We start from the raw sequence: 24,705 nt of genomic DNA on the forward strand, positions 1-24,705 counted from the left end.
TATATGTTTACTGTTTATTATTAAGGCAATTGTTTAATAACAGTCAAAATATTTACATCTGTACAGAAAAAAAATGCACCTTTTTAAATCATGCCTCAATCTAATACCCACATTTACAAACTGAATCTATCTTAAACACAGGGAATCTGAACTGAAAACGATTTACCTCCCACCACCCCTGATTCCAAATCAAGTTGTTAACTCAAGTAACTCTAACAATGTTGTATCTGTATGCAAACTTATCAATATCGACCAGAGTTGTTCCTCTTCTAACGTCTGTCTGTAAGAGACTCCCCCTCCCCCAGTCAACACAAAAGGAATTCCATCTAACATAAAATAAATGACATCTAAAACTCATGCAGAAACAAAATGTTATATGATATCAGTGCTTTAGCCTCTTGTCACTCAGTGTCTGGCTGTTCGTAGTTACTGTAAATGTTCCGATTAAGTTATTTAGACTAAGGAATTAATACAGAAATCTGATTTCCAATCCTCTAAATACTGATCAATATTAATCAAAAGAAATCAATCAATATCAAAACATAAAGATTTCAGAAAGTCAGAAAGGTCCGTCAAGTCAGACGAACAGACAGCAGAGAGAAACAACAGTGCTACAACTTTTCTAGTTTTTTCTTTGGCTTGAAGAACTTCTTCCCCTTCTCTCCTTCRCTCCCCAACCCAAAGTAACTCTCTCACTCTGGTCACCGTGATAACTGGGCCGGGTCAGGCGCCTGCGCAGGATAGGCTGGAACAAGCTCCGTCCCCAAGGGGGTGTGGTCAGTAGCCTTTGCGGTGAGCATCTGATTAGCTCGTATCCGCTGGCAGATCTCAGCGTAGCTTGGCTTCTTGGACTCCTAACCATTCACAACACAGGACCGGTCAGTACCCAGCATACACTACTTCTCTGGTAGACAGATGACTGCATCTCAATAGTCTCTTCTCCTTCCTCTGCACTGATGAGGTGAGGAAACCATTTTTMACTATTGAGATGTAGCCATGCTGCGGTACATTCAACTTCACCATTTAAAAAAAAAAACTATTAACCAGTTTGTCTCTGTAGTCTGTGAGTCGTCTCACCGCTTCTGGTCTGTTCCCCTTTGTGGTCTGAGGCGGTTCCTTCGCGGTCGGACGAGCTCCTGTGGTTCTCTTGGGAGACGCTACAGTTTTCTTTAGCTTCCTGTGGGACAGCAACAACCACCATATAACACAGCACAAACATAACATACCATAATACTGACAAGTCTGTAACTTTCTTCCGTAAAGTAAGGAAGGAGAATATACTCACTCTAGGGGGAGGATTTTCTGAGGCAATGCTGTGATAGGCTGGAGGTCTTGTGATGTCACAGTGGTTGGTTCGCTGGTACTGCTGCCTCTAACTGGACTCTGGAACAAGAAAAACAACCTTACAAGAAAGTAGAGGGAGTGTGTGAGTGTGTTTGTGTGATTCTTAGTTACCTTGTGGTTGCTGGTTGCCTTGTGGATGTTGGTTGCTGTAGAAGCTGTAGCCAGGGGAAGTGGGGGGAAGCTATTGGGGCCGAGTTCCAGACTGGGAGACAAGGAGCGCGGGGGCCCTCTCTAAACAAACAAACACACACACACACACACACACACACACACACACACACACACACACACACACACACACACACACACATCATTGTAGAAAAGACAACTTGTTCAACATTTTCAGGGTCCCGTTTTGGTTCGTGAGCACTACTATCAAAACTACTGGCTGAAATGATACAAAACCTTTATAACACATCTTTAAGTACTTACAGAGTACTTGTCATCTCTTCTCCTCCTCTGACCAATGGGACCTCTCCTTCAGAGAGAGAGAGAGAAACATAATCTTCTTCAGTTCAGGTGGTTCAGGTGGTACCTCTCCCTTTTCCTGATCACTCATTTTCATTAGAGACTAAGAGACCTGTCTCTAAGGGCTGGAGGATAGAGGTCACTACCTTCCTCTGTCAGTGCTGGGGGAGGACCCTGACCCCCCTCTCCCTCCACGTCGACCCCCCTCTCCGTCCCTATGCCTGTTGCCTGGTAACCGTGGCCGACCCTGCCTGGGGGGGCCAGGGACGCATCCTATTGGTCCACCCTCCGGGAAGAAGGGGGGATCATCCAGAAGGCCCGGCCCCCTGTCGCCAGACAACCGCCTCTGGTCTCGCTGCCCCCTAATGGAGGAGAGAGGGAAACACAGATGTAAAAAATCACGTCACTACAACGTAACTACAAACATGCTTCCATCGTCAAGCAAAACACAGAAAGGGAGAGAGAAAAAAAGAGAGAGAGCAAGAGAATTATAGCTTGGGAGAAGGAGAGAGACGTCTCTGCAGAATGAGAACGTGAGTGAGGAGTGTAGTACCTGTGTCTGTGTGAGGGGGATAGCTTGAAGCTGGGGCATCCTGGGAAGCCGTCCATGAAGCCAGAGAATGACGCCATCTGTTGGACAGAAAAACAATGACACCAGGGAGAGAGCACGCTTGTGCCTGCCTGCGTGTGTGTATGTGTGTATGTGTATGTCCACCTCACCATGACAGGGTCTGTGTAAACGGCCATCGCAGCCAAGCTCTGATTGGTCATTGTGTAGAGCTGTGGGAGGGGCTGCTGGAAAGTGGGCTGGGCGTAGTATGGGCTGGGCCTGTAGCCATTCTTTGGAGCGTAAGATGTGACTGCCATCACTTTGGCCTTGATTCGCACCTAATGAATGAATTAACCAATCAATCTTTTATCATGTGATTGCCATTTTGCATGGAAAAGTACTGTTTAGTAAAAGGACCATACACTCACCTTGATGGGTTTCCCCTGGAACGTCCTTACCTCCTCTCTTAGGTACTGGAACGCCTGGAACACACACACACACACACACACACACACACACACACACACACACGCACGCACACACGCACGCACGCACGCACGCACGCACACACACGGACGCACACGGGTAGTGTTTTGGCAGTGTGTGTGATGTGCTGTGTTTTTAATACATGGGGTTATCAAGGACCTTTTGGAAGTGATTGAAAACTGCAGCTCAATGAAATGTGCATGAATGTCTAGAGGATCAATCCCTCTCCTACCTGTCGTTAACCCCCCCTAACCCCAGTCTCTCCTACCTGTCGTTAACTCCCCTAACCCCAGTATCTCCTACCTGTCGTTAACCCCCCTAACCTCAGTCTCCAAGCAGTACCTGTTGAGCGTCAGCCTCACTGTGGAAGGTGATGAACCAGTTGTCGTTCTGGGCAAACTCACAGCTCTGGATCCTGGGGAGGCTCTCACACGCAAACAGAGCCTTTACCTCCTGGTGGTTTAACAAGATAAACACACACAAAGTCAGAACGAACAGACAGACAGACAGACAGGCAGACAGACAGGGCAGACAGGGCTGACACAGGTTTCTTACAGTTAGTGCTGAGCTTTAAGTGCTTTTTGAGGTCGGTTTGTTTTCAGTTCGATAATTGAAAAAAATTATCACGTTTTTCAATTTTGGATATTTTTMGGGGACATTAAATGCACTGTGGGTTGAATGCTGTAGCAACACAGAATAAAACAATTAATAAAAGTACCATGATAAAAACATACTAGAACGTTCAATTGAACGAATGCTGTACTGTACTGAACCGTCAAGTTGAAAAACGGGGAGGGGCTGGGTTGTGGCTTCAAAATGCACCTCTGCCCTTTAAATACGTCAGTCATTGTTTGAAGCCACACCCACCGAACAGAGCAAACGTACCTCAAAACCTTTTCAAGAATGTTTTGGGGAAACGTGTCCCAACATAGCAAACGTTCCAGCAAACTGAACACACCCCTGATGTATCTCTAGAGAAACTGAGCATTGAGCTCAGAAAAAAACATAACTAAATGGAATTAAAAATAATTGAACCGATGTCGGTCAATTAGTTGTTTAAAAACAACTAATTCTTACCTCTGGGGGTGTGGTCTCTGGGACCTCTCGGAGGATGACGATACAGCGACCCTGATTTGGCCGTACCTTCTGCCCACATTCTGCCACCTCCACCAGTGGCAATGCTACGAGCCAATCAGCAGAGAGGACACGGTCAGCGCCCTCCCGCCAAGTAAACATCTTACCCAATCAGGTATACCAGTGATTCCCAAACATTTTACAGTCCCGTACCGCTTCAAACATTCAACCTCCAGCTGCGTACACCCTCTAGCACCAGGGTTGTTTTTTTGCCATCATTGTAAGCCTGCCACACACATACACACACACTACATTTATTAAACATAAGAATGAGTGTGAGTTTTTGTCACAACCTGGCAATCATTTTGCTCTTTATTTAACCATCTTACATATAAAACCTTATTTGTTCATCGAAAATTGTGAATAACTCACCACAGGTTAATGAGAAGGGTGTGCTTGAAAGGATGCACATAACTCTGCAATGTTGGGTTGTATTGGAGAGAGTCTCAGTCTTAAATCCTTTTCCACACACAGTCTGTGCCTGTATTTATTTATGCTAGTGAGGACCGAGAAGGGCATCAGTGTCTTAACAGCACGATTTGCCAAGGCAGGATACTCTGAGCGCAGCCCTATCCAAAAATCTGGCAGTGGCTTCTGATTAATCTTGTCAATAGGGGGGCACTGTTTTCACTTTGGAAAAAATCGTGCCCAATTTAAACGGCCTCGTACTCTGTTCTAGATCATACAATATGCATATTATTATTACTATTGGATAGAAAACACTCAGAAGTTTCTAAAACTGTTTGAATTATATCTGTGAGTAAAACAGAACTCATTTGGCAGCAAACTTCCATACAGGAAGTGAAAAATCTGAAAACGAGGCTCTGTTTCAGGGCCTGCCTATTCAACTGGCTTTTATTTATCGATATGTATGCACTTCATACGCCTTCCACTAGATGTCAACAGGCAGTGGAAGGTTGAATGGGGTGTCTAGCTTGATCTGAGGCCGAATAAGAGCTTTTGGAGTGACAGGTCCGTTATTTTCTTTGTCTTCGACGGCGCGTGGGGGAGCTCGACATTGTCGTCTGAAAAGCGTTCGGTATACACGGCGAATATCTCCGGCTCTGATTTTATTTGATACATATGATAAAAACATCATAAAGTAGGTTTTTTCAACCGAGTTTTATCAGTTTATTCAACATTTATTGGGACTTTTGGAGTTTTCCGTTCTTTGCGCCAAGAGAGGATGGGAATGTTAGCAACCTTGGCTAGCATTGTGGCGCGAATTCGACAGAAGAAATGGACATTCTAAAACCAAACAACGATTTATTCTGGAAATAGGACTCCTTGTACAACATTCTGATGGAAGCTCAGCAAAAGTAAGAAAACATTTATGATGTTATTTCGTATTTCTGTGTAATATGTTGATGCCTATTCTCCGCCGTGTTGGTGAGCGTTGTCTCACAATAACCCAAGCTGTATGTCGGTCTCTTATACACATCTAGATGTGTATAAGAGACAGGTATAACCACGATTTGCAGCTCTAAATATGCACATTTTCGAACAAAACATAAATGTATTGTATAACATGATGTTATAAGACTGTCATCTGATGAAGTTGTCCAAAGGTTAGTGATTAATTTTATATCTATTGCTGGTTTTTGCAAAAGCTACCTTTGCGGTGAATAAATGCCTTTGTGTGTTTGGCTATTGTGGTAAGCTAATATAATTCTATATTGTGTTTTCGCTGTAAAACACTTTAAAAAAAAATCGGAAATATTGGCTGGATTCACAAGATGTTTATCTTTCATTTGCTGTACACCATGTATTTTTCATAAATGTTTTATGATGAGTATTTATGTATTTCACGTTGTTCTCTGTAATTATTCTGTCTGCTTTGGTGCTATTTTTGATGGTGGCTGCAATCTATGATTTATACCTCAAATATGCACATTTTCGAACAAAACATAAATGTATTGTATAACATGTTATAAGACTGTCATCTGATGAAGTTGTTCAAGGTTAGTGATTCATTTTATCTCTATTTTGTCGGTTTTGTGAAAGCTACCTATGCGGTGGAAACATGGTGAAAATATGCGGTTGTGTGTTTGGCTATTGTGGTTAGCTAATAGAAATACATATTGTGTTTTCGCTGTAAAACATTTTAAAAATCGGAAATGATGCCTGGATTCACAAGATGTTTATCTTTCATTTGCTGTATTGGACTTGTGATTTCATGAAAATTATATTATATGATATCCCTGTCCCGTTAGGCTAGGCTATGTTAGTCAGCTTTTTTGATGAGGAGGATCCCGGATCCGGGAGGGTGATGAAGTAGAGGTTAAATTACATTTTCACAGAACCGCTTGTTGCAATTTTGATGAGACTCTCTTGTTCAGATATCGGTAAGTGGACTGGAGGCAGGGCATGAAAGGGATAACGAAAATCCAGTTGTTTGTGTCGTCCGTTTCAGGAAAGTACCTGCGTAATTGCACACCTAGCTCACTCAGGTGCTTCGCTTTATCACATTTGACATTGTCCGTAAGCTTGAGTTAATTTGCACACAAAAAAATTATACAATGATGGAAAGACCTGTGTGTTGTCCTTGTTAATGCAGACAGAAAAGAGCTCCAACTTCTTAATCGTAGCCTCAATTTTGTCCCACACATTGAATATAGTTGTGGAGAGTTTCTGTAATCCTAGATTCAGATCATTCAGGCGAGAAAAAACATCACCCAGATAGGCCAGTCGTGTGAGAAACTCGTCATCATGCAAGCGGTCAGACAAGTGAAAATTTTGGTCAGTAAAGAAAAATTTAAGCTTGTCTCTCAATTWAAAAAAAACATGTCAATACTTTGCCCCTTGCGAACCAGCGCACTTCTGTATGTTGTAAAAGCGTTACATGGTCACTGCCCATATCATTGCATAGTGCAGAAAATACACAAGAGTTCAGGGGCCTTGCTTTAACAAAGTTAACCATTTTCACTGTAGTGTACAAAACGTCTTTCAAGCTGTCAGGCATTCCCTTGGCAGCAAGAGCCTCTCGGTAGATGCTGCAGTGTACCCAAGTGGCGTCGGCAGCAACTGTTTCCACTCCAGTATGTCTCCCTGTCATGGCTTTTGTACCATCAATACAGATACCAACATGAGCAGCAGCTACGTTTGGCTACATATGGCCCATTAGTGGAATTTCCACYAGAGAGTAACGGTTAATGTGATTGAATGTTAATTATTTGACTAGGCTACCTGTATTGTGTTGTTATTTCGCTTAACACTAGATGGTTTCATTTTATGAAACGAGGCTACTCAGGCGAGAAAAAAACCTCACCCAAATGTATAGAAAATATAAATGGACTGTTTGACTTTTTTAGCCCAAATAAATGCTTCACAGAGTTCAAGTAACTGACACATCTCAACTAGAGGTCGACCGATTATGATTTTTCAATGCCGATACCGATACCGATTATTGGAGGACCAAAAAAGCCGATAGCGATTAAATCGGCCGATTTTTTAAATGTATTTGTAATAATGACAATTACAACAATACTGAATGAACACTTATTTTAACATAATATGTTACATGAATAAAATCAATTTAGCCTCAAATAAATAATGAAACATGTTCAATTTGGTTTAAATAATGCAAAAACAAAGTGTTGGAGAAGAAAATAAAAGTGCAATATGTCCCGTGTAAAAAAGCTAACGTTTAAGTTCCTTGCTCAGAACATGAGAACATATGAAAGCTGGTGGTTCCTTTTAACATGAGTCTTCAATATTCCCATGTAAGAAGTTTTAGGTTGTAGTTATTATAGGAACTATAGGACTATTTCTCTCTATACGATTTGTATTTCATATACCTTGACTATTGGATGTTCTTATAGGCACTTTAGTATTGCCAGTGTAACAGTATAGCTTCCGTCCCTCTCCTCGCTCCTACCTGGGCACGAACCAGGAACACATCGACAACAGCCACCCTCGAGCAGAGCAAGGGGAACAACTACTCCAAGTCTCAGAGCGAGTGACGTTTGAAATGCTATTAGCGAGCACACCGCTAACTAGCTAGCCATTTCACATCGGTTACACCACCCTAATCTCGGGAGTTGATAGGCTTGAAGTCATAAACAGCGCAATAGCTGCTGGCAAACGCACGAAAGTGCTGATTGAATGAATGCTTACGAGCCTGTTGCTGCCTACCACCGCTCAGTCAGACTGCTCTATCAAATCATAGACTTAATTATAACATAATAACACACAGAAATACGAGCCTTTGGTCATTAAAATGGTCGAATCCGGAAACTATCARTTCGAAAACAAAACGTTTATTCGGAACCGTTCRGTATTTTATCTAACGGATGGCATCCTTAAGTCTAAATATTGCTGTTACATTGTACAACCTTAAATGTTATGTCATAATTATGTACAATTCTGGCAAATTAATTACGGCCTTTGTTAGGAATAAATGGACATCACACAGTTCGCAATGAGCCAGGCGGCCCAAACTGCTGCATATACCCTGACTGCTTGCACGGAACGCAAGAGAAGTGACACAATTTCCTTAATTATAAGAAATTCATGTTAGCAGGCAATATTAACAAAACATGCAGGTTTAAAAATATATACTTGTGTATTGATTTGAAAGATAAACTAGTAATATCATCAACCATGTGTAGTTAACTAGTGATTATGTTAAGATTGATTGTTTTTTATAAGATAAGTTTATTGCTAGCTAGCAACTTACCTTGGCTTCTTGCTGCCCTCGCGTAACAGGTAGTCAGCCTGCCACGCAGGCTCCTCGTGAAGTGCAATGTAAGGCAGGTGGTTAGAGCGTTGGACTAGTAACCGGAAGATTGCAAAAACGAATCCCCGAGCTGACAAGGTAAAAATCTGTCATTCTGCCCCTGAACAAGGCAGTTAACCCACCGTTCCTAGGCCGTCATTGAAAATAAGAATGTATTCTTAACTGACTTGCCTAGTTAAATAAAAGGTGTAAAAAAATATATACAAAAATAAATACACATTTTAAAAAATTGTCAAATCGGTGTCCAAAAATACCGATTACCGATTGTTATGAAAACTTGAAATCGGCCCTAATTAAATCGCCCATTCTGATTAATCGGTCAACCTCTAATCTCAACATCAACTGTTCAGAGGAGACTGTGTGAACAAGGCCATCATGGTCGAATTGCTGCAAAGGAATCACTACTAAAAGGACACCAATAATAAGAAGAGACTTGCTTGGGCCAAGAAACACGAGCAATGGAAACTAGACCGGTGGAAATTTGTCCTTTGGTCCGGAGTCCAAATTGGAGATTTTTGGTTCCAATCTCCGTTTCTTTGTGATATGCGGTGTGGGTGAACGGATGATCTCCATATGTGCATTTCCCACCATGAAGCATGGAGGAGGTGTGATGGTGTGGGGGTGCTTTGCTGGTGACACTGTTTGTGATTTATTTAGAATTCAAGGCACACTTAACAAGCATGGCTACCACAGCCTTCTGCAACAATACGCCATCCCATCTGGTTTGGGCTTAGTGGGACTATAATTTGTTTTCAACAGGACAATGACCGAACACACCTCCAGCCTGTGTAAGAGCTATTTGACCAAGAAGGAGAGTGCTGCATCAGATGACCTGGCCTCCACAGTCACCCGACCACAACCAAATTGAGATGGTTTGGGATGAGTCGGACCGCAGAGTGAAGGAAAAGCAGCCAACAAGTGCTCAGCATATGTGGGAACTCCTTCAAGACTGTTGGAAAAGCATTCCAGGTGAAGCTGGTTGAGAGAATGCCAAAAGGTTGCAAAGCTGTCATCAAGGCAAAGGGAGCCTATTTGAAGAATCTCTATATATATTGATTTGTTTAACACTTTTTTGGTTACTACAGATTCCATATGTGCTATTTTTTGGTTACTACAGATTCCATATGTGTTATTTCATAGTTTTGATGTCTTCACTATTATTCCACAATGTAGAAAATAGTCAAAATAAAGAAAAACCCTTGAATGAGTAGGTGTTCTAAAACTTTTGACTGTTGGTGTACACACACAAAAACTTAAGTTAACTCACACTTGAGAACGTCAGAGATGAGCTCCAAGTCCGTGCTGAGCTTCTTGATGTGGTCGAGGTTGGCAAGCGTTGCTATGGGAACGTACTGGTCACTGTCCATCTGGGAGACGAGGTAGAGGTCATTGGCCAGGTTCTCCCTGAGGGGACATCAGCCAATCAGAAAACAAACCTTACTGCCCACTGACCAATCAGAAACGACCCTCGCTGTCCACTGACCAATCACACAGACGTACCGTGACAGACAGGACTTCAGTGAGGTCTTCAGCTGCTCCATGAGCTCCTCTGAAAGCATCAACATTAATAACATATATTTGTATCAGACATTATCTGATAAACAGTCTTGTTTGACCAGCCAGTAATGTTGGTACCTGAGACACAGCTGTCCTGGACCAGGCCATTGGCTGACGGGTTTCCCATGGTGACCACCGGAAATTCTACACCGCCCGGTTCCAGCTGAGCCTCGCCCACTTCCTCCAAGTCATATCCCTGCTCATACCCTGAGGACCAATCAGGTAGTGACATTTACTAGACAGACACTAAAATAAGCCAAAGAAGAAGGCAGCAGACCCAGTAGCTGCCTCCCCCTCTGGATTAAGGGCTAGGCGTTGTTTTATATTCACTCTACTACCGCATGCTTACCTTCCTGGTTGTCAAGGTGACTGGTCACCGCCAGCCATGATTGGAGGGCGTCAGTGTAGACAAGGCCTGAGGGGTCCAGGCTAAGTGTGTGATTGGCCCATACTTGAGCATTTGGGTTCAGCTCAGAGACCGGGGTGGATTCCTGCAAGGGAACACACACACCCAAGGTCAGTGTGACTTCAAAAAATAGAAAACTTCTATAGTGTGTGTGTGTGTGTACTCCTCTGCTCCTGCCAGGTCTCAACTGGGTCAATCGTGATCAGAACAGAACTTCTTAACTCACATGAATAGAGATGTGTGTTTGCTCATCCCTACAGTTGACAGACACACACGGCTGAAGTACTCACAGGCTGGTGGTGAGGGTGCCCTTCCCAGAGACAAGAGTCCTGGGGCAGCAGAGTGCTGCAGGTGGTGTAGGCCATGGATCTAGGGGGCTGCTCCTCCTTATAGCCCTCCTCGCCTTCACCCTGGCTGGGCACCATACCCTGGGCCCATCCTCCACAGCCCTCTTGCAGCCCTGGCCCTAAATGCATCCAGGGAGAGGGGTAGAGGCCCGAGAAGGTGGGGTCCACTTCCTCCCCAAGCAGCTCTGACACCATGTCCATCATGCCACGCTCTTCAGTCTGACCTCTAAGCCCCACAGTGCCCGTCTCTGTGGTGACAGGCAGTGACCTCTGACCCAGGAACTGTATCTGGTAAGATGGGGTGGAGGTGTAAACATCAATCTGATCATGCTCCACCCCCCAGCACACCTGCCAGCAAATAGGAATCTGCAGTTGTTGCATCGTCTCCAGGGTAGTTCACAGCAGAACAGTTATCGCCGTGGTAACCGAAGATCAGGGGCTCCTCACTACTGTCAATGTGTGTCCCGACTCAAAACACACTACTGTCAATGTGTGTCCCTACTCAAAACACACTACTGAGGCTATCTGTTGCAACACATGTCTCTGGGAGGGATTCTACTCCCAGTGTGTGTCCCTGAGCTCTCTACAACTCTGTCATTTTGTTTCACAACATCCCTCCCTATATGTGTTTCTTCACAGTCGTCAGTCTGTATCTCTGCCCTTTTGTCATTGTGTGTTCCGGCCTCACTGTTCTCCTTAGACAGCGTTCTGCAGTCAGTGGGTTCAGTTCCTCTCTCTGAACTCACTCTCCAATCACTCCCCTCTGACCCTACAGAGGAGGAAGGGGACAAGGAGGTTGAAGAACCTTTACAGGGCGGTAAGTGAGTGTCCTCACTAGGCAGGTCCTGAGGGACAGGAGTAGAGCCTCCTCCTCAGCAGATGGCTGCTTTCTGCGTCCTCCTCACAGTCCTAAGGAAGATGGGCACCCGGCTCTGTTCTCACAGTCCTGAGGAAGATGGGCACCCGGCTCTGTCCTCACAGTCCTGAGGAAGATGGGCACCAGGCTCTGTCCTCACAGTCCTGAGGAAGATGGGCACCAGGATCTGGTCCTCCCACCAGTGTAGGGAAGGATGGTCGCAGGCTCTGTCCTCACAGTCCTGAGGAAGATGGCCACCCGGCTCTGTTCTCACAACCCTGAGGAGATGGGCACCCGGCTCTGTCCCTCACAGTCCTGAGGAAGATGGGCACCAGGCTCTGTCCTCACAGTCCTGAGGAAGATGGGCACCCGGCTCTGTTCTCACAGTCCTGAGGAAGATGGGCACCCGGCTCTTGTCCTCACAGTCCTGAGGAAGAGGGCACCGGCTTGTCCTCACAACCAGTCGAGGAAGATGGGCACCCGGCTCTGTCCTCACAGTCCTGAGGAGAGTGGCACCCGGCTCTGTCCTCCAGTCCTGAGGAAGATGGGCACCCGGCTCTGTCCTCACAGTCCTGAGGAAGATGGGCACCCGGCTCTGTCCTCACAGTCCTGAGGAAGATGGCACCCGGCTCTGTCCTCACAGTCCTGAGGAAGATGGGCACCCGGCTCGGTCTCACAGTCCTGAGGAAGATGGGCACCCGGCTCTGTTCTCACAACCCTGAGGAAGATGGCTGCTCCCTCTGGTGGGTGACAGGTGACGGAAGCCATTTCCTGCCAGGTGTTTCTGTTCCACACTGGTTTCCGGCTCCTTTTCTGTCCTGCAGACCTTCCCCCTATAACCTCAGCCTCGGACTGGCCAATCAGTGAGCTCTGAGTCATCAGCAGGGCTCCTGTTATTTCCAGGAGGTTTGACATGATCCCGTCAGGTCTCCCAGTATGCCATGGGTATGTTTTGGTCAGGCTTGGTGTTGCGGTCAGAAGTAGTATCATACGGATCAAGTTTGTTTCAGCTTCAGTTCCACATCCACTGTCTAAGGTCAGATTTGAATGAGAGTAGAAGTGAAGTCCATGGGTAGAGACACGCATAGACTGGGTAGACTGTCGATAGTGAGGGTGTGAGACTGGTGATACCTCTGTTAGTGTGGTCTCAACTGTCCTGCTGAGCATGGTCTCCTCCTCCATTTCTCCTCACAGCCTCTCACTGATCATACTTACGAGACAGTCTGGTATATCTCCCGCCCCTCCATCTCTCACTGATCACATTAATGAGACAGTCTGGTATATCTCCAGCCCTCCATCTTTCCTCTCACTGATCACACTACTGAGACAGTCTGGTATATCTCCAGCCCCTCCATCTCTCCTCTCACTGATCACAGTTAATGAGACACGTCTGGGTATATCTCCAGCCCCTCCATCTTCCTCTCACTGATCACACTTACTGAGACAGTCTGGTATATCTCCCGCCCCTCCATCTCTTCACTGATCACAGTTTATGGACAGTCGTGTATATCTCCAGCCCTCCATCTCTCCTCTCACTGATCACACTTACTGAGACAGTCTGGTATATCTCCAGCTCCCCATCTCCTCTCACTGATCACAGTTAATGAGACAGTCTGGATATCTCCAGCGCCCTCCATCTCCACTACACATGTGGCTTCATTCACTGCCCCAAGCAAGGGGGCGAGGAGTTGGGACTAGGCTAGAGCTGGGGGTGAGCTGCTCCTCTGTAAACGGTAGGGTCAGGAGGGCAGGAGTCTGTGGGGGTGGGGATAGAGTTATGGTATCATGGATATTTAATCTGTAAGGTAGGGAAGGAGGGGAGTCTGTGGGGGTGGGGATAGAGTTATGGGTATCATGGATATTTAAATCTTGTAAAGGTAGGGTCAGGAGGGCAGGAGTCTGTGAGGTGGGGATAGAGTTATGGGTATCATGGATATTTAAATCTGTAAGGGTAGGGTCAGGAGGGCAGGAGTCTGTGGAGGTGGGGATAGAGTTATGGGTATCATGGTATTTAAATCTGTAAGGGTAGGGTCAGGAGGGCAGGAGTCTGTGGAGGTGGGTATGAGTTATGGGTTCATGGATATTTAAATCTGTAAGGTAGGGTCAGGAGGGCAGGAGTCTGGTGAGGTGGATAGAGTTATGGTATCATGGATATTTAAATCTTTGATTTTCTCGACTTTGCTGGCGCGTAACTCTCCTCACCGCGGGACATCCTCGATTCTGTGTCTCTACCTTATCAAGAGCGAGAGAGGAGATCAAAGCTTCCCATTAAGCATTATTCTTGTATTTTTACCTCTTTCTATAAATCTTCTTAACATCCATTTCTTCTTAACAAATGGACCTGAATAAGCGTGGCAGCTGACCAATACCAAAACTTTAAAGTTGCAAAATTAAACGAAATTTGAACCATTTACACCACTTCAAACATTCTCAAAAAATTTCATACTGCATTAGAGATAACTTTAAGTAGAAACAAGTAATCACCAATACTAAACAGCATCCACATTAATACTAGAAAAATACACACATCTTTCTATCTAAATTTAAAAGGGGAAACTAGTTCCTTTCATAATTACCCAAGAGACTGTTGTAGACTGAAACCGATATATAATGATCTCGCACCATTATAAGACGTCCCCAACATGCAAACCAGCCCCCTTAACATCTTGTGTAACCACCAAACCGGAACCTTTGCCTTCCATAAATTATTATGTACATGGTTTATTGTGACGTTAATTCTGCTGACTGTCCTCACAAAGGATTTTAAGATTTGTGATACGATGATAACCAGGACGAGGCAGTTTTTATTACCAGCGATATGCATTCTTCACCTAAATAAAGCTTTACGCGGAATAACATCCTCTCCCCTCTGATAAATCTCAAACAGAAGAATCTTAAAAAGTTTATTCCTTCTAATAATTTCCCCCTATGAGAAACAATCAACCACATGTTATGTTGGGAAAAAGAGTTAGTTTTGGGCAAAAAGTCCATTTAAAAAAAATATAATGGACGTCTAGTTGACAATACTTATTCCATCTATGCATGGTGAATTAAAAGCTCCGTTTGTTATACGGCTCCGAGGACCTCACGTTCCAACGCAAGCATCTCATGTTAAGGCGTCCACTACAGGCACCCGTTTCGACATCCAGGCTGGTATTCAACCGCCTGAGCAGACCATAGCACGGCGCTCACAATTGGATCCCAAAGCTCATCCAGTGTCGTTAGCAGCATTTTAAATTAATTGGTTTTAATGACTTGGCCTATTTAAATAAAGAAAGATTAAAAAAAAAATAATAAAATTAATTTCTGAGCCACCCCTGGCTGTAGGGCTAACTTTAGTTACCGATGCCGTTGGTTCACACGTATATAAAGTTGTACACACTTGCCAAGCACTGTGGGGAAAACTAAAGTAAAACAAATAAACATATGGAAAACGTCGCTGTCCGGATTTTAAAATCTTTATATACGACCAAATATTTATTGTTACCTCAAGTATAGCTATTCGAATTACTACTCCCTCGAACTTCCTGGCTCTTCTTTAGCTAACTCAGCTGTCCAAATCGTAGTCATCCAAAACTCCTCTTACTTTAATCCTGCTGCGTTGATTGTGTCTGTGTTGCGCGGTTCTGTAGGGGATAGCCGTGGCGGACGGTCCACGACAACCAAAAAGGATGGACACCTCTGTGGAATATCTTAATAGGTAGTGCCCCCCGTGCCCCCCCGCCTAGAACAAGCGCCACTTCTTCGGGGAAGCGGGCGAAATGAAAAATCATGCGTGTTGGGACGTTGTCTTTCTCTCAGCCATTGGCATGTGACTGGACACTTGATGGGCGATAATGCCTTGTGGCGTGCAGCTTTGCGGTGCCCAATGACCCATAATGTGTTTAGTGATGTATTTGTACAGGCGATGGCAGTCCAGCCTGGTTTGCCAACTACCCAAAACTGCGACAAAATGATGCCTCAGCGGCGACGGCGGAACTCAGCCACCCGACAAGCTGAGGAGATTCCTTAGAAGGATGTCGTGTAAGGAACTTGGTATGAAACTAACTGTGTAGATTGCGGGGCTGGGGTTTTCGTAGTGGGTGGTGGTCGTCGCCACGCCTTCCCGCCGCCGTCCCTCAGTCAGGATATTCAGACGAACCTAAGCAATGATGGCCAAAGGACGAGTCTTAGATAACGAAAACAGGATTGATGAGGCATGGTGCCGCAGTTACATAAGTGGGCAGGATCATTAAATGTAGCCGGCAAATGCCCAGAGTCAACACGGCGAAAACGTACGGAGGACGAAAATACAACCACGAAGAGGCAGGAATGTTGTGGACAAACAAGGGCAGGAACAGAAGTTGTCCACTGGCCGGGAACCAGTATGGAATGCCGGCACTCCGAAAATGCATGATACAGGGCCGGCGTCTGGAACAGGATATCCAGCCAGTGACAGTTGCGGCCCCCCTGCCCAGTAATTGGGAAAGCAAAAGTTGGGGTGGGTGTGAGCTACCCTTCTGATGGGAGGGCAGACGCAAGGGCGGTCATAGTGGCGATATGTTTGGCTTCTCGGACTAGCCAACGCAAGTACGCGGAACTCAAAGAGCGCCAGTATGTGGGACCGGTGCTCACGAAACTGTAGTCGTAACCCGGACCGAATTTGCACATGGTGAGCCATGAATGAAGTTCCGGAAAAAGTGAATAAATGGGCCGGGGTGGTGGGGGCAGAAGAGTCTTCGTTACAGGCAAGGGCAGGCCGAAAACAAACGGAGCCAGTCGGGAAAATTTACAGAATATCAAGGAAAATTACGAGCGAGGGGAGCGTACAGTTAATACCAGCAACTCGCCCGCTACCTTGAGGCGGATTGAAAGGAGCGACAGGTCTCGATATGGTGGAGAGGTGGGGCGCCAAAGACGCTCCGTGATCGGCTAGGAGTCCGCAGGGAGGCGCGCCAACGTGTCGGGTAACCGAGGAATTCAGAAGGTCAAGTCGAAGAAAAACACCCTCCGCTAGAGTTATGGGTATCATGGATATTTAAATCTGTAAGGGTAGGGTCAGGAGGGCAGGAGTCTGTGGAGGTGGGGATAGAGTTATGGGTATCATGGAGGTTTAAATCCCTCTTTGCATTTTCTCTTTTCTGGCTGCTGTGAACTGTCTTCTCTGTGGGCATAGAACCTCTCTTCTTACCACACCCTCTCTCCTCCCGGCGGGATGTCAGCTCAAGTATGTCGGGAGCTGTAATGTCTCCAGTTAACAGCAGGGTTCTGGTGTTTCCGGGGGCGATGGGGCTGTCCTGTCGTAATGCCTGAGGGTCCTCATAGCTTCTCCAAAGAAGGTCCGGCAGAGCTGGTGCCACGGGGGGCTCACAATAGGATTGGTCAAAAGCTGCTGGTTCCAATGTTTGTGATTGGTTGATGGGTGTAAATTCATCTGCTTGTGATTGGTCAGAAGCCATAGGTTCAGAAGCCTTGTGTTCTGTTATGTGCCATAGGTCAGGCGTATGCAGATTTCACTCTGTGTGATTGGTCATTGGCTGTAGGTTCTTCTGTGTGTGATCGGATAGAGGCTGTATGTTCCCCTGAATGTGATTGGATAGCTGTAGGTTCTTCAATGTTCGATTGAATAAAGGATAATTGTTCCGCTGTCTGCAATTGGTCAGGGTCGAGGTCATATGCGTCGATGGAGCAGGCGCTGTAGAAGCTCTGAGTTCTGGCCCTGAAACCCCGCCCCAGGGGTTCCCTGACAACACAGTATTCCTCATCAATCCGCCACTAAATTGAGGTAATCCCCCCAGCTCTGACATCATACAGCTGGTGGGTTGGGGATGTCTTGACCAGGCGGGTTCCCCAACCCTCTGTCTCTTCCTGGCCAGGGTCCAGGGTCCGGCTGAACCAGGTATCCCGAGCACTTCATTCTCTGCTATCCTCTGTCTCACTGGGCTCTCAATTGTGTTCACTATTTTCTGTCTTTCTGGGTTCTCCATGGTGTTCTCTGTTTGGCTGGGTTCTGCATGGTGTTCTCCATCTGTCTTGCTAGGTTCTCAAATGTCTTCATCTTTTGTTTGGGTGGGTTCTGCATGGTGTTCTCCATCTGTCTTGCTAGGTTCTCAAATGTCTTCATCTTTTGTTTGGGTGGGTTCTGCATGGTGTTCTCTATCCTTTGTCTAGGTGAATTCTCCATGCTGTTGTCTACTATCTTCTGTTTTAATTGGCTCTCCACACCCTCCTCCATATACAGAACATTCTCACAGCTGGCCCTGGCCTTGGCAGTGTGTGTGTGTGGCACTCCTGCCTCCATGGAGTGTATGTGTGTGTGTGTTGGTCTGTCTGACCATGCCGGGGCCCGTGGAGGCGTTAATAATAGCCGGTTCCTCCTCCTGTGAGTGTTCTGGACTGAGTGGCCACCGACTCCGCTACCTCTCGCCATGGGGCCTGTCGACACGTTGTCTTGGATGACATTGTTCTTCTTCTCCTGTTCCTGAATCTTCCATTTGGCTGGTCCGTCTGGCACACAAGTGTGTTGAGCCAGTTGGTCATATACATGTTGAGCCAGGCCATTAGCATGTGACCTGTCCTGGTTCTTGCCCCCTAGCCCCTCTGGGCTTGATACCTGAAGCAGCCTGGTCCTATCACTCAGCAGGCCTGGGCTCAGCTCCTTACTGCAGCAGCAGCCATCTTCACTACAAGCCTCTACAACAGCCAAGCACCTCAACAACACTCAGACACAGATCCTCTCACTAGCTCATCTCACACAGAAAGAGGAAAGACCGTAACTATCAATCACTTTCCCCTTCTCTTCTCATGCTTTCCTCCTCCCCTGCCCAGAACAGCACATGTGAAGGAGCTCACATGGCCCTGCCACTCAAGAGAGCCCCCCAGTGTGTGGTTATAGTTGGAATAGGCACATGGCCAGACGTGCACCAATGCAAGAGCATAGAGGAAGCCACCCCCCTATCTCTCCTTCTCCCTCCCTCTGTCCCTTTTAGGTTCTCTTGTTCACGTTTACTCTTGCCTATTTGGCTGACTTACTCCCTTTCTCACTCTCTCTCCCTGCAAGGCCACTACAGAAGGCATGCCTAGACTGTGACTCTATGGCTAAATACCCACTGAAGCTCTGAGCAGCAGGAGGGATAAAATAGTTACGGGTGTATATGGGATGTATGCTAGTGTGTGTGTACTAATGAACAATCTGAACAACACATCAAGTCACAAACAACTGCACAATCCTTGTGACAATCTGCAACGTAGGTCTTGTATCTAATGATTAGAGCTAGGAGGTTTTTACTGGTCAGGCCACATAGCTGAGAAACATGTTATCTACTATGCCAGACCCAAAAGGCTGTGTGTGTGAGTAAAGACCTTTAGTGACAGTACTGTACCAGGTGTTGACGCTCCAGACCGAGGTGATGTGACCACGTCTCCCGCGTTAGCAGCACCGGAGGCTCAGCTGGGACGGCCGACTCCTGGTCTGACGTCATGTGACGTCTGAACTCCTCTCAGGGATGTGTGCTGCTGTCACCAGGGAAGCTGGTTGGGGGATATATCTAAACTCAGCAAAAAATAGAAACGTCCCTTTTTCAGGACCCTGTCTTTCAGAGTATACAGTTCGGAATTCCAAATAACTTACACAGAGTTTCATTCGTGAAAGGGAGTTTAGACCCGTCCGCCGCGCATGCTGGTGCAATTAGCCATAAAACAATACTGAACAGTCACGCTTCTGGAACGGTCGGTAAGACACGAACCGAGCTTACGACATATCATGTGAAGTAGGTCACAGTTCATTGAAAACTTACTGACACTAAAGAGGCCGTCCTTCACTGACTCGTAAAAACACCAAAAGAAAGATGCCCAGGGTCCCTGCTCATCTGCATGAAAGTTGCCTTAGGCAAATGCTGCAGAGCGAGCATTGAGGACGGCAGCTTGTGGCCAGGCAATAAATTCGAATGTCCCGTACTGTGGCACGCCTAAGAACAAGTGCTACAGGGAGACAGGACGGACACAGCTGATCGTCCTGCGCAGTGGCAACCACGGTAACAACACCTGCACAGGATTGTACATCCGAACATCAAACCTGCGTGACAGGTACAGATGGTCAATCAACACTTCCCGAGTATACATAGGAACGCGCATCAATCCTCCATTAGTGCTCAGACTGTCCGCCAATAGGCCGGAAGAGGAGCTGGACTGGGGCTTGTAGGCCGCCGTTGTAGTACGTTCCCTCACCAGACATCACCGGCAACCAGTCGCCTATGGCACAAACCCACCGGCACGCGGACCAACAGGACTGGCAAAAAGAGGCGCTCTTCCCTGACGCAGTCGCGTTTTCTGTCTCTGAACCAGGGTGATGGTCGGATGTGTGATGTAGATCATCAAAGACTGAGCGTTCACACGAGCCTGTACCTGGACGGCGGATGATCTTGAGTGTAGGTCCTCATGGTCTGGGCGATGTCACAGCACATCGAGTGAGCTGTTGTCATCTGCAGGCACCCATCAACGCTGTTCGTTACAGGAAGACATCCCCTCCCTCATTGTGGTACCCTTCCAGCAGGCTCATCCCGACATGACCCTCCAGCCATGACAAATGCCAACCATCCATACTATCGTTCTGTGCGTAATTTCCTGCAAGACAGGAATGTCAGTGTTCTGCCATGGCCAGCGAAGAGCCTGGATCTCAATCCCATTGAGCACGTCTGGACCTGTTGGATCGGAGGGTGAGGCTATGGCATTCCCCCCAGAAATGTCCGGGAACTTGCAGGGCCTGGTGGAAGAGTGGGGTACACATCACACGCAAGACTGGCAAAGCTGGTGCAGTCCATGAGGAGGAATGCACTGCAATACTTAATGCAGCTGGTGGGCCCACACCAGATAATGACTGTTACTTTTGATTTTGACCCCCTTTGTTCAGGGACACATTATTCAGTTCTGTAGTCACATGTCTGTGGAAGCGTTGTTCAGTTTATGTCTCAGTTGTTGAATCTGTTATGTTCAACGACACTACACATTTAGATTTTGCTGAAAATAAACGCAGTTGACAGTAGATGACTTTTCCTTTGCTGAGTTTATTTTTATACAGTGCCTCGGAAAGTATTCAGACCCCATTTTGTTACTTATAGCTCTTATTCTAAAATGGATAAATTACTAATAAAATACCTCAGAAAGTAACACACCTCATATTCAAAACTGAAAAAATAGAAATTTTTGAAAATGTATTAAATAAAAACAGGAATTCCCTTCTTACATGTATTCAGACCCTTTGCTCATGAGACTAGCAATTGAGCCAGATGCATCCGTTTCCATTGCATCATCCTTGAGATGTTTCTACAACTTGATTGGAGCCAACCTGTGTAAATAAATGATTGGACATGATTTGGAAAGCGCACACACCGTGTCTATATAAGTTCCCACAGGACAGTGCATGTCAGAGCAAAAACCAAGCCATAAGGTCGAAGGAATTGTCCATAGAGCTCTGAGACAGGAGTGCTGTCGAAGCACAGATCTGGGAAGGGTACCAAAACATTTCTGCAGCATTGAAGGTCCCCAAGAAGGTTCACCTTCCAAAGGTACACGACCCTAAGCACACAGGGCAAGACAATTGCTAGGGTGCTTCGGGACGTCTCTGAAGCTCCTGAAGTGCCGTCGAAAGGTGGCGCCGCCGCCAGAGGCCTGACTTCCGATCGAACATCTCTGGAGAGACCTGAAAATAGCTGCCCATCCAACCTGACAGAGCTTGAGAGGATCTGGAGAGAAGAATGGGAGAAACTTCCCAATACAGGTGTGCCAAGCTTGTAACGTCATACCCAAGAAGACTCGAGGCTGTAATCCCTGCCAAAGGTGCTTCAACAAAGTACTGAGTAAACAGTCTGAATACTTATGTAAATGTTTTTGCAAAAAATTATAAAACCTGTTTTTGATTTATCATTATGAGGTATTGTGTGTCATGACGTTTGCCTGTGGGTGAGGTTTATGACCCCCCCCCCATAAATACCTTTCTCCCTTCTCTCTTGACTCTACTGAAGGACTCTTGAAAAGCCTTTGTTAAACACAGAGAGTCTGGGAACATCAAATGGTGGGGGTAAAGGAACCATATCTCGGTAATCCAACCAGCTGAAAATATACGTTGGTACTAAATGAATATGATGCCAGATCAGTTGGCGTCTGAGACATTATTACTGATGATAGGACGACATAAACTGTATCTTGGAAAGTCTACACATTATAGTTATCAGATGCACATGGAATTGTTGTGCAATTTAAATGTTGAAATATTAAACTATTTGTGAAAAGATGTAATTTAGCTTCTTAATGAGAGAACGGTTTGTCATAGAGTAAACTATGCTCAACTCAGTGGCCCTGCCCATGTAAACCGACATTGGTTATAAACTATGAAACACGCCTTTCTCTCCCCTCCTAGCCCTTGACGAAAATGTAACTTTCTGTTCCGAGGACTTGCGGTCCCCGTGTTGAAAGGACAAAGATCACCTACAGAACTAAGCCAACCTCAGCGTGAGCTCTGGTTGAACGACAAGAACCTTTTTCTTTGCCAAGATAATCCATCCACCTGACAGGTTTGGCATATCAAGAAGCTGATTAAACAGCATGATCATTACACAGGTGCACCTTGTGCTGGGAACAATAAAAGGTAACTTTTGTCACAACAATGCCARAGATGTGCCAAGTTGAGGGAAAGTGCAATTGGCYTGCTAACTGCAAGAATGCCCACCAGAGCTGTTGCCAGATAATTTAATGTTAATTTCTCTACCATAYGCCACCTCCAACGTCATTTTAGAGAATTTGMCAGTACGTTCAACTAGCCTCACAACCGAAGACCACGTGTAACCAAGCCAGCCCAGGACCTCCACATCCGGCTTCTTCACCTGCGGGATCGTCTGAGGGAGTGCTGAGGAGTATTTATTTCTGTAATAAAGCTCTTTTGTGTGGAAAAACTCATTCTGATTGGCTGGGCCTGGCTCCCCAGTGGGTGGGCCTATGCCCTATCAGGSCCACCCATGGCTGCGCTCRTGCCCAGTCATGTGAAATCCATAGATTAMGSKCTAATGAATTTATTTCAATTGACTGATTTCCTTATATTAATTGTAACTCAGTWAAGTCTTTGAATCTTTAAAAATCTATTTTTGTTCAGTATGAATAGAGAGGAGAATGTGCTCAACCAGTGCATGCCGCAGACACAATCTACTGATTCGGGCTCTGGACATCTGACTGCAAGTTACCAGACACTGACAGCTGACTATGAATTTATGAAGCTTGTTGCACCACATTTGCAGACAGATTTTGAAAGATCAGTCAGTGACACAGTTGGCTTTGTGAGAGCATTCATGTCAATTTGGACTAAGGGCTCTATTCAATCTGTAAAYCTGACGCGTTACAGATTCCGCGATAGAAATTGTTAAGTAATTTACGATTGAACCGACATATGCGTTTAACGTGAATGTAGTCTCCGCTAAASCAGCAACATTGCATTTAAGTTTCAATCACGCTGTAAAGCAGATTTTCCGTGGTGCGGATTGAATAGAGCGCTTGTTTGACTAATAACGTTACATATAATTTGGGCGAGGGAATTTGTGTGACTAGCCTACATAAYATGACTAGCTAGCTAAAGTTAACTTTGCAAAATAGAGGTCGACAACATGCCAGCTTTAGCTAATGGTGAGCTGCCACTTGCCAGCACATGACTCATTCACCTGGGGCGTATTCATTACGCCGAATATGTTGCAAAACGTTTCTAAAACGGAAGCAACCAGAACGAAACGTGGAGTGACATATAGCAACTGTATTTATGCAATGGAGAATTCATTTTCCGTTTTGCAACGGTTTGGACTAATGATTACACCCCTGATTGGCCCTGTAGCGAAAACAGCTGACGTTAGCGTTAGCTAACTAGCGGTYCTTACTTACTGTCCACATTGACTAACAAACCTAGCTAGTTAGTCACCGTAAGCGAATGTTAGTTCCCAGTGGCCGTTGCTTAATCTGGCAAAGTTAGCTAGAMAGGTGCGCATCCAACTAGCCATATATAATGGAGCTAATTACAGTAACAAAATAAATCAACAGGGACAAGTTTCTTTGATCGGTTCACAACATATGGTGAGAATAACAAWGATGTATTAGCTAACGTTAACTTTCACAGTCATTGACCAAATAACTTATTGAAWCAGTTTGCTTTGCTAACTAACGTAACATAGGCAAAGCAACTCACCTGGCCAATTTTGGCTAATATTCTCCTCTGCATATGATGTTAGCTAGTTTAGCCGTGTGTGTTGCTTTTCAGACCGCCCGCCCGTCAAGTCTACCTCCTCCAAAATGACATGTAAACAAAACTTTTCAGTAACCATGGGCACCAACAGCCTACCGAGACCAAAAAAAATCTATATTATTTTTAAAGGTTAAGTTTGTGTTAACGAAAAATCTGAGGAATTTGAAAAATGTTTGTTTAAATTAGCAAACATTTATATTCGAAAAAAATCTCTMAACTTCTTTGCATTATTTTCAGGTGTAGCSAGCAGATCCGACTCGCTTGTTTACAGCTGGTCGGACAGTCTTCCTGTGTAGATTAAWACACCACGGAGCCGGCMCAAGATATGGKTCGGGAAAACGTAKCCCAATCCAGGGAGCAGAAATACATTGTACTCCGAATTGGCCCATTATCCCAATTGTTACACAGAGAAGAATGAACGAGTGCTAATGGTCGGATCTGCTGCCTATGGCAGGTCACAGGTGCTGTCTGGAATGTTGGCTGATAGAGAGGTTTGAATAATGAATAAAAATGACAGATTTCAATAATGTTTATTTCTGAACATACAGTACATGACTGACATAATA

The 24,705-nt window shown here is 45.6% G+C and overlaps 2 protein-coding genes across 7 annotated transcripts in view; one reads left to right on the forward strand and one right to left on the reverse strand.

Moving 5' to 3' along the window:
• On the reverse strand, positions 1-24,395 carry LOC111953580 (la-related protein 4B). 6 transcript variants are annotated; one of them, XM_023972959.2, is made up of 18 exons: positions 24,083-24,394; positions 19,248-19,412; positions 10,974-11,318; positions 10,627-10,768; positions 10,356-10,484; positions 10,221-10,269; positions 9,988-10,124; positions 3,926-4,029; positions 3,191-3,301; positions 2,791-2,844; positions 2,533-2,700; positions 2,366-2,442; positions 1,959-2,174; positions 1,777-1,822; positions 1,456-1,575; positions 1,286-1,383; positions 1,045-1,177; positions 1-854 (listed from the first exon to the last, which is right to left on the reverse strand). In XM_023972959.2, exons 2-18 carry the CDS (start codon positions 19,344-19,346, stop codon positions 702-704), a joined length of 2,181 nt encoding a protein of 726 aa, XP_023828727.1. In that variant the 5' UTR covers positions 19,347-19,412; positions 24,083-24,394; the 3' UTR covers positions 1-701. The 6 variants fall into 6 exon arrangements, with proteins under 6 accessions (XP_023828727.1, XP_023828725.1, XP_023828724.1 ...); XM_023972957.2 differs by having other exon boundaries at positions 2,366-2,700; positions 19,248-19,395; positions 24,083-24,395; XM_023972956.2 differs by having other exon boundaries at positions 2,366-2,700; positions 24,083-24,395.
• The window catches only part of LOC139023146 (V-set domain-containing T-cell activation inhibitor 1-like), a 94,125-nt gene that overhangs the window by 1,152 nt on the left and 68,268 nt on the right, over positions 1-24,705 (forward strand). The window lies entirely within an intron of this gene.

The sequence above is a fragment of the Salvelinus sp. IW2-2015 genome, linkage group LG27 (assembly GCF_002910315.2).
Source record: "Salvelinus sp. IW2-2015 linkage group LG27, ASM291031v2, whole genome shotgun sequence".
Taxonomy (NCBI): domain Eukaryota; kingdom Metazoa; phylum Chordata; class Actinopteri; order Salmoniformes; family Salmonidae; genus Salvelinus; species Salvelinus sp. IW2-2015.

Excerpts from the sequence above, each read along its gene's own strand:
- LOC111953580 (XM_023972957.2), bottom strand. The coding sequence starts at position 19,346 with ATGACGTCAGACCAGGAGTCGGCCGTCCCAGCTGAGCCTCCGGTGCTG. Across the intron at positions 2,175-2,365 it reads TCCCCCTCACACAGACACAG|GGGGCAGCGAGACCAGAGGC; the intron begins GTACTACACTCC and ends CTCCTCCATTAG. Across the intron at positions 855-1,044 it reads CAGACTACAGAGACAAACTG|GAGTCCAAGAAGCCAAGCTA; the intron begins GTTAATAGTTTT and ends GTGAATGGTTAG.